The sequence below is a fragment of the Terrapene carolina genome, unplaced genomic scaffold, assembly GCF_002925995.2.
Source record: "Terrapene carolina triunguis isolate 2854851 unplaced genomic scaffold, T_m_triunguis-2.0 Scaffold132, whole genome shotgun sequence".
Lineage (NCBI taxonomy): Eukaryota > Metazoa > Chordata > Testudines > Emydidae > Terrapene > Terrapene triunguis.
The window spans coordinates 8,451,454-8,466,421 of record NW_020664483.1 but is presented as its reverse complement, the minus strand read 5'-3'; the positions used below and the strand labels follow the sequence as shown (position 1 = coordinate 8,466,421).

The 14,968-nt window shown below is 43.1% G+C and overlaps 1 protein-coding gene across 1 annotated transcript in view; it reads right to left on the bottom strand.

The window, feature by feature from the left end:
* Window positions 1-1,645: 1,645 nt before the first annotated feature.
* The window catches only part of LAMP5 (lysosomal associated membrane protein family member 5), a 15,565-nt gene continuing 2,242 nt past the window's right edge, over window positions 1,646-14,968 (bottom strand). Inside the window, exons 5-6 of the mRNA XM_024211635.1 lie at window positions 12,235-12,423; window positions 1,646-1,824 (exon numbers count right to left, since the gene is read on the bottom strand). Coding sequence (XP_024067403.1) covers window positions 1,646-1,824; window positions 12,235-12,423 — 368 coding nt within the window. The remainder of the gene's footprint in view (window positions 1,825-12,234; window positions 12,424-14,968) is intronic.

Genomic DNA, 14,968 nt, shown 5'->3' with positions numbered 1-14,968 from the left:
AATATAAATAAATAAATAAGGGCTTGATTCTCCTTAAAGTGGGTGTATTTTATATATGTAATTTACACCTCTTTAAGGCCCCTTTATACTTCCAGGGGGGTATAAAGAGGCACAAGATCATAAGAATGGCCATACTGGGTCAGACCAAAAGTTCATCTAGCCCAGTGTCCTATCTTCCAACAGCAGCCAATGCCAGGTGCCCCAGAGGGACTGAACAGAGCAGGTAATCATCAAGTGATCCATCCCCTGTCGCCCATTCCCAGCTTCTGGTAAACACAGGTCAGGGACACCATCTCTGCCCATCCTGACCTCAGTGTGAAGAAGAACTAGGCCCTAAATATATTATTTTATTATTAAAAAAAACATACAAATGAGTTCTCCAGTAGTTTCAGGATTTGAATTAATATTTTTCTTGGCTCATAACATATAATATATAGTACAGGCAGTTCAGGGAGATGTTCTCTAGGTGTTCCTCTTTAAATCAGGTAAAATAAGAAGAGAAAAGTACATCTTGGTTCAATAACTACTGAAATTGCACTAAAAATGGGCGTCTTTCCAATGACTTCCATGGGAACAGGACCAGGACGTTAGTGAAATACCCCATGTTTCATAAAACGTGCAAACAAGCAAATGGCTGGGAGGATGGATGAATTTTTTAGGTCGCATTGTAACATACAAACTACAGTACAACCAGCCATTATTGCACCAAAGATACTGCCAACACAAACTAAATCCACCTTTGTATCATTCTACACGCTCTTCATGTACATCTACATTCAGTCTTATAAACGACCAGTGCTTATAGACAACCTTAGGTCACTTCACAATAAAAAGGCAAACCAAATTTTATACGGGTGTATATTTTAATTCATTTTAAAAATGTTTTACATTAGCTGATAGAGTTCATATTTTCTGTTACATTGGGTAACACCTGAAATGATCTGCATAGTAACGGTAACATTTTTGTTTTGTTGTGAAATTGTCAGGTGCAGGTAGCAATGTAACGTGTCAAAGACAATCACAATACGTGCAGGACGCCCAGCCAGAAGCATTTCTTGATTGACTTGCAGTAGCGTGGTGCTCTATATTTTGTGCATCAACAGGTTCGTAAGTGTAACTCAGAAGCAAAACCAAACTTTCCTCTCTCAACCTTAAATGCCTGGTCAGTTCCTCAGCTGGTTGAAATCAGCTGACATTGACTTCACTGGAGCTACACCAGTTTACACCAGCTGAAGGCCTGGCCTGGATTTTTCAGAATAAAATGTCTACTTTGTGGCCACTCCTAGATTCCTTTCATTGACTTCCGGGGGAATTTCTAGTGTGTTAGGAATGCAGGATATGGCTCTTAATAATGAATACACTAAATTAATGCTTAGAGCAAAACTCTGAGTAGTAAATCTTCACTCCAGCTCTTCATACATGTATGGCAAGGGAGTGCTGCATATGTGGGGAGAGTAAAATGTTGGGGTTTGAATATGAGAAGAGAATTTTGCCCTCAGCATGAAGCTTTGACTGTGAAGAGTGTTTTCATCTCCATTTGGCCATTATACTGTAGATATATCATGTGTGTGTCCTCACCGACAGAAAAAAAAGTGCTTTTGCTTTGTCTACCTGATAAGTACTCAGTTTGGATGCATCCTGCCATCTATCCCATGTGTTTGTACTGAGATCTGTCTCGAGGAAGCTGTACCTGGTTGGCTGTCAGTTTGTGGTGGATATGGTAAATGCAGACGGTTATCACAATCATCAACCCCAATATCAGACCCAAAATCAGAGGCAGGGTTTCTTCTAACTGTTCCCTCTCGTCCACTGGACACTTATGTTCTGCAATTAGAGAGAAAGAGATGATGAAATATTTTAAATGTTAACTTGTTCTGTAGTGCAAAATGAACTTCGCCAGTGAAATAAAGCTAACTGAATAATGCCTACAGTGAAATCATCTGTACAGAATAAAATCATGTTTAGTAGCAATGAAACAAAGGAAAAATCATTAGTTATTGGTGGCTCAACTGTTCTAAAGAAAACTAAAATAGCATTGACCACTGTAGGCCCTGGTTCAGGCCAGCACTTAAACACATGCTTAACTTTCAACAAGTCATGTCAATTTATTATTGTTATTATTAGTATTATTACCATAGCACCTTGGTCTGTCTTAATAGTCTTTTTTATTCTTGAAGTGCCTTCCTTTGCTGAAAAGTGACTGTAAAAATGGCCTCACGGGGGCTCGTTGTCTCTTGACTCCAAATCACCTTTGTTCGGTTTGCAAATTTAAAAAAAGGTTGATTTGTTTCTTCCTAACTGCCAGCCCTGTGAGTTCACTTCAGGGTCTGATAGTGAAGCTGAGTTATGGCCTATTCATCCCTCCCCTTCTATAATCTGGCCCAGTGCAAGGATATTAGCACTGCAGTTACAGCTGAACGGTGGGGCACGCTTTGATTTCCAGATTAACAGCCCTGGATTTGAAGTCCTTTATCTACATATTAGGGAAAGCGTGAGCAGCTGCAATGACTTATCGATGTGCCTGCATCTTGTCCTGCAGGGACTATCCTGAAGGTGAAAGCGGGTAGTTCAGTCTTTGATCCAGCTCCTCAGCGGGTGTAAACGTCAATAGAGCGAAGCTGAAGACCTGACCCAGAGTGCTCCCATTGATTTCAGTGAGATGGAATGTGGGAGTAAAGACACCCTGGATAAGAACTCTGCAGGCTCAGGATGAAGATGTGCACTAATGCAAATGCATCAATGCCCTACAGGCAACAGCCACAATTACTAGATAAATTGCATATGCACAGTTTGCAAGCTCTTCATTTGTACAATCCTAGTTCAATGGGGCAGGGACCTCTAGGTACAACTGCAATATATAACAATTACATACAAAACATGTTATTTAGACAGCACAGTCAAGCACTCAAAAGTTAGGAAATGCCAGAATCTAGTTGATCTATACAATCTTAATGTGATGCCCTTGTGCGTATGCATTATGATGCAGTCTTTAGTTATATGATCACATCGTATTTTTTCCGCAGCCTTATTCACTGAACAAGCTGGACAGCACTCAGGAGGCTGAGAGGGTGCTGCTAAAATTTTGCTGACAGTGCAAATGACAGAAGAAAAAATTGCAGTTTTCAAAAGTCTCTCTCAGATTTTCAGGGGGGAAAGAAAAGGCACTTCTCTGGCCCCAGGGCTTTCTCCCTGCCAAATTTCAAATGCCTGCTGCAAACAATGGAGGTGAAGGAGCTTCCCAAATAAAGGTTGTGTGAATCTTAATGGAAAGTGTTAGACAACCTAAATACCAGTTCACCCTATTATTAAAGATGGCCAGGCCTGGCACCCTGGTTACCTGACTCTGGAACACAGTCCTCTACCACTAAAGCTAAAGGAGAACTCCTCTGAGTGATGTGAATCCCTTATCCTCTATGTATGCCAGCCACAAGAAGGCATAATCACCCACCCATACACAAAGCCAGGCAGTAACTGCAGGGACATTGCTCAAATGGAATTCTGACAACTTATACCAGCTGAGAATCTGCCACTTATTGCTGACACACTTCTGGTTCTATTACAACTCCTTTGAGCTACTGAGGCTCATAAAGCAACCATTCAAAACTCCGGGTACAAAAAGCAGCTGGCCATGGAGAAAGGGGCTAATCTATCTGGGGAAAGAATTCTATTATTAAGCTTTTTAAATACAAAAACAAAGAAGGCAAGAAAAAACATTGATGTGAAAAGTATTTTAGCCATCTCCTTTTCAATTTAGTCCCTGCACTGTTTTTGCCAGAACAGTGATTAATCACCAGTACTCTGTTATAGACACGGCCACAATTGCTGCAGTGCAGTTAAAAAAAGAGAGAGGATGTGGCTACTGGTTATTATTCAGGATTCAAAAATTGATGCCAGGGTTTGGTTAAAAACACCCCTTCCATCTAATGACAGTCAGAATCCCATTGGAATGTTGTTTCCAACCCACAGGCATATGGGCACACAGGCATTCTGTGGTATTGAACCTGCAAAGGCTAGTGTGGAGAGCAGAGTTGAGTGTGGAGGGGAGCTAAAGTAAGGGACACAGAAGCCAGAATTACAAAGATCCAGTGGCCCTAATGACCTATGCGAGCAGCGCAGAAGAGCTGCAACCACTCTGTGCCCTTGTCTCACATTCAAAGAATTTAGGCCCAAATCCTCAAAGATTTTAGGTGCCTAAATGCCATGGGAATCAGCTACTGTGTGCATCGCTAACAGTTAGTTTACAAGGCCTGCTGACTTCAACAGCAAAGCTCGTAAGTTCCCTGAACAGGCTCACAGGACCTCCACACTTCACTGCCAAAATCTTAATGCCCCTTGTCCCTGTACTGAGCAGATCACTGGTTGCTGGACATATACACCACACTGATCTTTAACATCACATCTTACAACGTAACCAAATTTTCCACCTCACCTGCTCAATGCCACCATGTCAAACATCTTAACTCCCTTATTTTAAATTCATTTTTTTCCAAACTAAGCCAAGCATGTCCTCTGCAATGAGAACTGTTTACAAGCCAAGTTGCACATCTCAGACGTCAACTATTATTTTAAGCAGAAAAAAGTCACAAGAACATTGTAACAGGAAATATGTATTTCTTGCAATGTTTGCATAAGTGTAATGGGTGAAAGGAAATTGATCGCTTTAAAAAAAAAATAATTTTGTTTAAAAACTCCGTAATTTAGCCCAAAGGCAGTAATCTATCCATTTTTTTCATATTTGATAAGAAGCAGAATTAATGATAAGGGAATGCTAAAAACTATATGATTCTTGACTCTTTAAACCCAGCCAATCAGCTGATTCAAAGTCTGTAATGTTCTTAATAGTCACAGACTATTGACTGAGGGAGCTGCCTGGGAGAAACTGATAGGCTGCCTGGCCAATGGGGTTGCTTTGTAAATTCCTAAGGGATCTATGGATGAAAAGTGCTTTTTAAGAGCAAATAATATTGTTATTATTTATTAATTCATTTTAATTCACTCTAACTCAACCCAAAGCAAATCTATTTAGAGCCCCAGGCCAAAACCCAAGGAAGTCAATAGAAAGATCTCATTGACTTCAGTGGGCATTGGATCATGCCCAGTGAGCTTTGCAAAGCATCACACTATATTTACTATATTTGCTTTTGCTTTAATCTGAGCTTCTCTATTCTTATTTTAAAAATCATATTGTAATTAGCCCACTTCAGTCTCAGATTGTCAGTTGTGGAATTTCCTGTAGACTGTCCTGGAGAGGCATCACCTTCAACCTCTAAGAAGAGACAGTGGTGGAAGAGTGTCTGGTTAGTTCAGTCAAAAAGGACTGGGGAGTCATCTCCCTGGTGGTGTTTTGTGCATGGGAAAGTCTATAGATCACAGAGTGAAAACTAAGCTCCAGGGAGCTACATGACAGGTGTTAGGGGGTGTGGACGTTCCATAAGGCCACACAGACTGGATGCACACTGGGAGCAAGTGCTCAAGATGGCCCCCGGACCCAAGAGTGAGGATGGGTGGAAAAGGTCAAAGTCTGCTCTCTGGATAAGTGCTGTGGAGTTCTTTGGTGTGTAGGTGGAAACAGGCTGGTTAGGGGGAAGAGAAAGAAACTGATGCAAATTACTTCCCAAATCCTTTGTGTGGCCCGAGAGGGATCTTGCCCTTCTGTGACTACCAACCACTGGGTCAATGGAGAGAGAATGGAGTGGAGTGGAGTGGAGTGGGGAGGGAGTTCCAGAGGGTGGGTTTGTAGGGTCATTAGCAAGGCTGTCTCCCTATCCTGCACAGGTGAGATTTTCAGCCTGATGAACATGTTCCTCTCCTTGATTGACCCTTCTATTCACCATTTCAGAGTGGGACACCCAGGTCTTGGTTGATCAGTGGACTCAGAGTCACAGAATCATAGAAATGGAGAGTTGGAAGGGGCCACGAGAAGTCATCTAGTTGAGCCCCTTGCTCTGAGACACAACAAAGTAAACCTAGACCCAGCGGCGGCTCCAGGCACCAGCGCTCCAAGCGTGTGCCTGGGGAAGCAAGCTGCGGGGGGCGCCCTGCCGGTCCCTGCGAGGGCGGCAGTCAGACAGCCTTCGGCGGCTTGCCTGCAGGAGGTCTGCAGGTCCCGCAGATTCGGTGGCAATTCAGCGGCGGGTACGCTGAAGCGGTGGGACCGGTGGACCTCCCGCAGGCAAGCCGCCGAATCCGTAGGACCCTGCTTGGGGCAGCAAAAAAGCTAGAGCCGCCCCTGCCTAGACCATCCTTGACAGATGTTTGTCTAACCCAGGGGTCGGCAACCTTCAGCACGCGGCCCATCAGGGTAATCCGCTGGCAGGCCAGGAGACAATTTGTTTACATTGACCGTCCACAGGCATGGCCCCCAGTGGCCACAATTCACCATTCCCGGCCAATGGGAGCTGTGGGAAGTGGCAGGCTGCAGGGATGTGCTGGCCGCTGCTTGCTGCAGTTCCCATTGGCCGGGAATGGCGAACCATGGCCACTGGGAGCTGCAGGGGACTGTTCCTGTGGATGGTCAATGTAAACGAAATGGCTCGTGGCCCGCCAGCATATTACCCTGATGGGCCACCTGCCAAAGGTTGCCAATCCCTGGTCTAACCTGTTCTTAAAAACCTCCAATGACAGGGATTCGACAGCCTCCCTTGGGAGCCTATTCCAGAGTCAGGATGTGGCCATGTGACCGCATATAACAGAAGACAGGTGAGTTTTAAGCAAGCACATGTTTGCCGGGGGGATTAAAATGCTATGGACCCTGATTGCTCACAGATAGATAATCATAATACTTTGCATTTATGTAGCACCCTTTGTCCAAGGAGAGCAAAGCACTTTACGAGCACTGAGACTCACACCACTTCTCTGTGGTAGACTCTCCTCTTCCAGGTGGATGAAACAAGGCATGATGCAGAGGTAAAGGGACTTGCTCAAAGTGAGCGGAGCAGTGGAGGACCCAGCAATAGAACCCAACCCCCCTAACTCCCCAGCCCCTGTCCTCAGCCTTGGACCACAAGCTTAACAGTGGGACAGTCAAAAAAGTTCAGCTGGAACATTCTCCCATCAGAAAAGAGGATTTCGTTGAAATCAAAGTTTTCTGCAGGAAAATCATAATGGAACGTTTCGATTCATATCAAGATTAACTTCTCAGTTTGCCTAAGCCACTGGGGTGCCTCATGAGAGCTGTAGTTCTGGGTCCATCATGCCCATATTCTCACCTATGGTCCCTACTCCCTGGCTGACTACACAGCCCATGATGCACTATGGTATCTCCCTGTGACTGTACCATTACAGTGCATCATGAGTCACATAATTCCCATAAGTGACATTACACGCACTCATTGAGGGGAGAATACGCCTCCCCCCCCAAAAAAAATCTCCTTTCCCACAGTAGCAGGGAAATTCTTTTGGCCCCAGTCCAATAAAGCGCAAACGCACATGCTTAACTTTTAAGCACGTGAGTATTCCCATTGAAATCAGTGGGATTTGTCACACTTAAAGTTAAGCATGTGCTGGAGTGCATTTCTGGATCAGGCCACAGAGCCCAGCACCTTGCAGGATGGAGTCCTTTTGTAAGCAAGAAACAACAACTTGTCCTTCTTGTCAGTTTTTTTTTTTTTTTAAGCCATTTGCTCAGCAAACAAAGACTGTCTGGAATACAACCCCCCCAACTCAATGGTGAGCACTGACGTTTCTACTTTGGGAGGCAGGCTACTCAGCTGTGGTGTCATTTATATATCTGTACCCTAAAACATATACTCTACACAAGCTGATATGAGTTATTTATGCATGGTCATTTATTCCTTAGGAGCGTCATATTGTCAAAGGAAGCACAACGTATTTATCGTGTCATGCCTTGGCTTCTGTGGGGAGTGCTTATCCTATACTCAAGAGAAGGATAAAATCGTGGGCTGATTTTCTTCTCATTTATGCTGTTTACTCTGGTATAACTCTGCTGAGTAATTCCTGACACACATGCAATGTAAGAGAGATCAGAATCAGGTCGCCTTACAACTATGCCCTGTATAAGTTGATAGTAGGATTTTTTTTCCCCCCGTGAGTACCCATGTTGTTCAGGTTAACGGCTAACGTGCACATTTTCTTGTTCAGCCCTCTGTATTAGAACAGACATCAATGAGATAAAAATTAGGAAACAGTTCCCCTGCCCATTGCCCCGAACCAGCAAAATATAGGGCCATATTCAAAGTTGCTGGAAAGATTCCCGTTGACTTTGGATTTGCCATGATGGGCCAGATTTGCAGAAATGTTCAATGCTCATACGTGGCTAGATTTTGAAAAGAACTGAGCACCTTTGAAAAATCTGGCCCTTAGGTAGGTACCTCCGTGGTGCCTCTAACTCACAGCCTCCAGGTCCCGATTCCACCCCAGTTCCCACCTCTTTAGTGCTGTGTGGGAACATGTCTTCTTTATAGGATTACTGTTTTTTGGTTTCCCCTTCCTTTATGGGAATAAGCTGTACAGTATAAGTACCTTTATACCAGTATAACTGTGTCCATACTAGGAGGTTGTTCTGCTTTAACTAGACCGGTATTGTTAAAACAGTACGGTTATACTAGGGATAGGAAAGTAGTGGGCCGTGTGGCAAATACAGAACTGCTTGAAAATGATAAGTATATTCATCCCAAAAAAGTGGGAAATTTTTATTTCAGTAAAAAAAACAAAAACTGAACATTTTTTGGTTTGATGGGGGAGGGTTAATTTTGGGCTTCCTCCCCCCCTTCCTTTTTTTCAACTGAAATTTTAAAAGAAAAATCTGTTTTCAAAACAGGCCATTTTTGTCACCAAAAAAAGTTTCAAACAAAAAGCGTTCAACCAGCACTAGCGTTGGGTGTAGGAAAGAAATAAAAGCAATGAATGTATTTGTAAGGGTTGGGGGAAAGGACTTAAAGACAAATATGTACTAAACGTGTAATAGACATTCTATTGGGTTGGTTAACCATTCACAAAAGCTACAATTCTCTACAAAATTCTATGGGACGGTTCATAAGCCAATTTGTAAATGGTAAGGACAAGAGTTCTCACTATTTAATTCATACTGACATCTCTGTTTTAAAAGCGCACCAGTCCTCCTGCAGATAAAAGTCTCTTCAGATTTAGCAGATCTCTTTCTCAATTCTAATATATTTTAAAGTATTATGTAGCTTGTTCATAATTAATAGAAATTTTACCAAATGTGAAATTAATGAGTTGCAAAGGAGCAGGCTAATTACTGTAATTTAAGACTAGCGGGAGATCCCAAGCTGAACAAATAATAATGCACAATTTATATTTACATACATGCCCTGTACACAGACATCCCACATATGTAGTAATGGTATGCACATGATAAATGGCAGAATCATTTGTTAAATTGTGGAGCTATGTGATAACTTACATCTGTCTGGCATCTCTGACCACTTCATCTGTCTGCTGCCCGCTATTTACTTTCCCTTGGGACTAATTCAAACAGCCACCATTAAAAAAAAAAACCTCACAAGTTTGCCAAATAAATATTACCTCTTTTCCTCAAAAGATAGAATTCCCACATGCAATTACAGTGTCCCTAGACCTAGCCTGGGTAGTGTCGAGTCCCGGACAAGTGACGCATTTACATGCCCATTATGGTTCAAAGAGAAGCGTTGTGCCATTAGAAAATCAGGAAAGGCCTTTTGTGAATGGTGTAAAGTGCTGGTTGCTGGCTAGCTATGGTACGAGATAGCAAACTTTAGCTTTTCTGCCTGTACATAATATCCAAGTTGTAGACTGGGTAATTTTAATAAGAATTTGCATATTTTAGTTATAAATTTTCCCCCAACCCACACCCCCAAGGCCTGTTCAGTTGTACCCATCATACTAGGAAGCCTAGATTTGCAGGTGGAGGATACAAAAAAATAGCATCTGAAAAGTGTCAAAAAATCTCTCTGAAATGTCTATAATATTTTTTCCTGTAAAGTATGTGGTTTATACAGAATACATGGTGGTATGGCATGGTATAGAGGATTTATTTGTGCCTATAGAGAAGACTTATATAATTCACTCCCATCTTCACTGTGAGTAATGCAGCCATCTCTAGCTCCGGCTGAGTCAGGGCCTGTAACAGCATATGTTTGCTATGTAATTTAGGGGACTAGTACTTGTGGTAATAAGCACTGTACTTTGCAGTAAGTGTATGTATTACTACACGGTGAGCTATTTCCCACAGGTAGAATGACACAATTCAATATTTTAAATGTTATGTTTGACAAGTAACGCCACCCTTTTCTAATCATCAGTTAATTAGTAACGGATCTGGCTACTCCATGTATTATTTACTTCACCTTGCTTAGGAATAATGATAGACTTAATTAATCCAGTAAAGCTGGAATTTGCAGGGGACTGATCCTAAAATACTAACTCAGGCAAAATGACCGGTGGTCCAAACTAAACCTTTATTGAACGTAGTATAAAACTGGAGTAGCTCTAATTCAGTCAGTCAGTGGCATGACTCCAGAGGAACACCAGATAACAGAGCAGAATTTGGGAGTTTTGCCTGAGTTATAAGACAACAGGATCAAGCCCCATAGAAATATCTTGGATGAAATCCTGGCTGCATTGACATCAATGGCAAAACTCCCATTGACTTCAATGGGGCCAGGATTTTACCCTGTAAGTATTAATCTAAGCATTTCAGGTACAAACATACTTGCAGCAATAAATAAATTAATAAATAAAAGCCACAGTACAATGTGCTAACAGCAGATTCTGAACAAAAAAAAAAAAAAGCAGAGAATAATACAGTTCTGACAATATTTTCTGTTAAACCAGATTTTCTTTGATCATAAAGTTGACCAAATCGGGAAAAAAAAAACGTACAAAACACAGAAGCAGCTTCTGTCTATTCTATATTTTTAAAAATACTACATTAAAAGAATTAAGTACTGAAAAGTGAGGAAATGACAGAGTTACCCACCCATCTGTAATTTTCTGCCTGTGAATTGCAGGACACTGACTAATTACATGACCTCCGACTACTTTTCCTGCAGGTTCCCTGCCTCGTTCAGTGCACAAGATGGACGGTACTCCGTGGCAAAGACAACTGTTCAATATTTCTTTTTATCTTCATTGTTCAGTGGGAGGGTCCATGTTTCATTTGCTCCACACCCTCCAAACACTGCATTGAATAAGGATTTCTTTCTCTCGCTTTCTTTCTTTAGTGGCTTTAGTATAGCATTTATCACTACAGATTCTGTGAACCTCAGAAACATGAATGGATTTTATCCTCACCAGACCCCTATGAGCTTGGGAAGTGTTATTAGGGTGATTTTACAGAAGGGGGATTGAGACACAGGGAAAATGAGGGACTTGCCTGAGGTCACACAGGAAATCTGTAGCAGAACTGAGGATTGACCCCACGTCCCCAGAGACCCAGTCCGGTGCCTTGACCACAAAACCATTTTCCTCTTCCAGATCCCTGCTGTATTCACAATACACCATGCAACAAATGCAGTTCTCTGGACCACAGACCAATTCATCAATAGTCCCCAGCCAGTGGGGGGCAACCCCATCTTCTGAGAAAGCAATACAATCTATGGAGCACTAAGACCCAGCAATAGCTTGGGCAGGGAAAGGTAGCAGCCTGTATCTCCCTGGCCTTCATCCCTCCTGCTGCAGTGACTGAGGCCTCTGCTCTTACCTCCTCTCCCCATAACCCAGTCTCAGTGCAGTTCCACCTCCCTCACCAACCCCACACACGGTCCATTTAAGACCGTAGTGCTGAAAGAAGCCTTTGGATCTCTGCCTCCTGTGTGCACCTGAACTAATCATTAGAAAGGCCCAGAGTCGCCTGCCAACTTCCCTCTGCAATGTTATGCAGACCAATAGAATGCTGGCTGACTGTTTGGATGATGCATTACAGAATCAGTGCACGTGCCAAAAGCACCTTGATCAATTAGACAAATCACAACCAGTTGTCACTTGCCCCACAAAAGACAGACAGCCTAGGGACCTCGGGCCAGATCGGTAAAGGAATTTAGGCTCCTAGTGATGCAGATAGGCACCTGCTGGGATTTTCAAAAGTGCTTCAGCGCCTAATTCCCAGGAGGAGTTTGGAGGCAAGGATCATGCTGAATGTCCCAATAAAAGCCTGATCCTGAATAGACAGCTCACTCAAAACTCCCATTGAAGTCACTGGGAGTTTGGGGTGTGCAAGAGATGCAGGGCTAGGCCAGAGATTAGGCTCAAAATGATTTTGCCACACATTCCTACCTTCGCTGAAGACAAAGTCAGCACTGATGTCAAAGGGCTGAAGGCGGACTTCAGACAGCAAGAGAGTTACGGTTCTCTGGTGATCGCTGGTGATGAGGGAGATAGTCTGCTGAGCTTGGCATTCGTAGGATTTCCCAGCTGGGGTGAGTAAGGCAGAAAGGTGGTGCGAGCTGGCGGTGTGCTTCCCAGCTGTTGAGACCACATAAACAGCAGTGAAACACTTAGACCCCAACATCTGGCAGCTGCCAGTGTTGCTAAGAACGCTAACCCTGTGGAGATGTGCCTGGATTGCGGGGAGGTGGGCATGCGCTTTCATAAATCAATAGCTAGTCTTGGGGCTGGATTGTGCCTTCTAAACAACACAGAACTCTACTAGGAAGTGGAGCAGAGCCACTCCTCCCAGTGGGAGCTCCAGGCAGCGTTGTGGGAACTCTCCGGTGAGCAGAGTACGGCCACTGCACCAAGCGTTAGGAACGTATACTTCCCTCTATTCCCAGTGTCAAGTGGAGACATTGCTCCGCCTTTCTCAATCAGTGTAGTGATGCTAGCAGTGCTGGCCGCATAGCGGGCTTGATCCAAAGCCCATTGAGGCTTCTATAAATTTCCATGGGCTTTGGCTCAGGGCCCATATTCCCAGCATGCAGGCAACAGCAAGGACTGCGGTTACACGTAGCCTCTGTATTGGGGTGCCAAAAAAAAAATAATAGCTTGAGACACTCCGTTCAGGACTCAACCCAGCTCTTACTGTGTTTCTTGGAAATAAAAAAAAATGATCATTAGCCAAGTGGAAATAAGGCAGAATTTTCTCATTATGTCAAACATATTTCTGCATACAAAGACTGTGCATGATCAGCTGTATGGAATGATGAATAACTTCTGCCTTTCTGATCATCTGCAGCCCTTGTGTTCATCATTAGGTTTCACATACTAGAAAAATAGGGCTTCATATTTGCTCAATGTGTGAGGGTTAACGTGTGTGTGGCTGTGTATTAGAGGCATGCAAAATATTCACTACAAGATGAGAAATACTCAGAATTCAAGGTTGTACATTATGTTATAGACTCAATTATGGGAGGTGCAGCATTAAGGTGTGCAAACCCTTTTGGCGTGAATTTTATTTTTCAGTTAAAATGCACCAGTTTTCAAACCCAAAAGACTATGTTCTCAGTAGAAATGGGTAAATGTGCCTTTTTTCCCCCTAGTGAAGCTGGCATTCCCACTGACAAAATGGGAAGCGTGATGTTATTCCACATTTACTATACCGGCCATTTTATCAAAACCAAGAATTAACGGGCTTGCAACCATTGTAAAAAATAAGGCCCCAATCCTGTATGAGAGTAACTGAGCCGCTAGTCTCTGCCAGATTAGAGCCTTACAGGACGAGAAGTTTTATGTGACTATCTGCAAAACAAAAATGGTGTATTTTGTACAGCTTACATGAGGGTTTATAAACACACAAATTCCATATGCACTCCCTGCACTTACAGGAGAAATGTGTTGCAAGTCGGTTTTTTAAGACATCACTGAGCAATGTGCATGGAATTGTGGATGTCCCCATATTACAGAATTATTTTTAAATGTAACTGAACATGTAGAATGTATTTCCCCAGGGTTTTGTGCTTGGAAGAGAAATGAACTGCTGGTGGTTAAGAATGATAAACATGATATCTAATTGAAGCCAAATAGTTTCTGAAATATTCAGAGGTAGTGGCAATTATTAGGACAGAAAAGGATAGCTCTGTCTTTCAATTTATCAAGAAAATGGTGAATCATAGAATATCAGGGTTGGAAGAGACCTCAGGAGGTCATCTAGTCCAAACCCCTACTCAAAGCAGGACCAATCCCCAACTAAATCATCCCAGCCAGGGCTTTGTCAAGCCTGACCTTAAAAACCTCTAAGGAAGGAGATTCCACCACCTCCCTAGGTAACCCATTCCAGTGCTTCAAGTTCCCCCCAATACCATCCCACTGAGATGCCTATCGTTCATGTACCGTAAAGAAAAGGGGCGGAGGAGGGAAAGTATCAAAAGAAACAAACTCAGATGAGTGAAGGAGGAAAGATTGAGAAAGGAAACGAAAAGTGAGAGAGAGAGAGAGAGAGAGAGAGAGACAGAGTGTGTGTGTGTGTGTGTGTATAAACAGCAGCACCAGTGCAATCCCCTCTGCCCCAACATCAGAAAAGAAAACAAGAGGTAAACGTCCATCCCTTATTACCATTTAAGTGATTCAGTCCAAAGGTGGTTTCCTTCAAATTAACCGCACATAGGACCTGAATCCTGTTCCTATTGAAGTCAATTTCAAAACACCCATTGATCTGCATGAGAACAGGATCTGGTACAGCAACTGCCAGCCGCAGTGAGCAGTGGTAGAGGAAGAAACTGAGGCTATAGCAGAATGTGGGAGGTGGGCTCTAGGGACTGAAAACACAGGCATTTTCCTATTCTCCTGAATGCAGTGTAGACCTGCCGCAGTCTGCAATAGCGGATGCAGAGCGGGGATGAAGACTGGGGGGAGTTTTCCAGCAGCTAGATACCGCCTGGGTTAGAAAACGCGCTGAATTCACCTCCCAAAGACAGAAACGTCGTGTTTAAGCTTTGCCTAGCCTAGCAAGCAGATTGGGGGAAATACGGTTTTCTCGCCACGGCAAGGAGAATATCTGGTGACTGCGAGCAAACTGTACTAGATAGATAGATAGATAGATAGATAGATAGATAGATAGATAGATAGATAGATA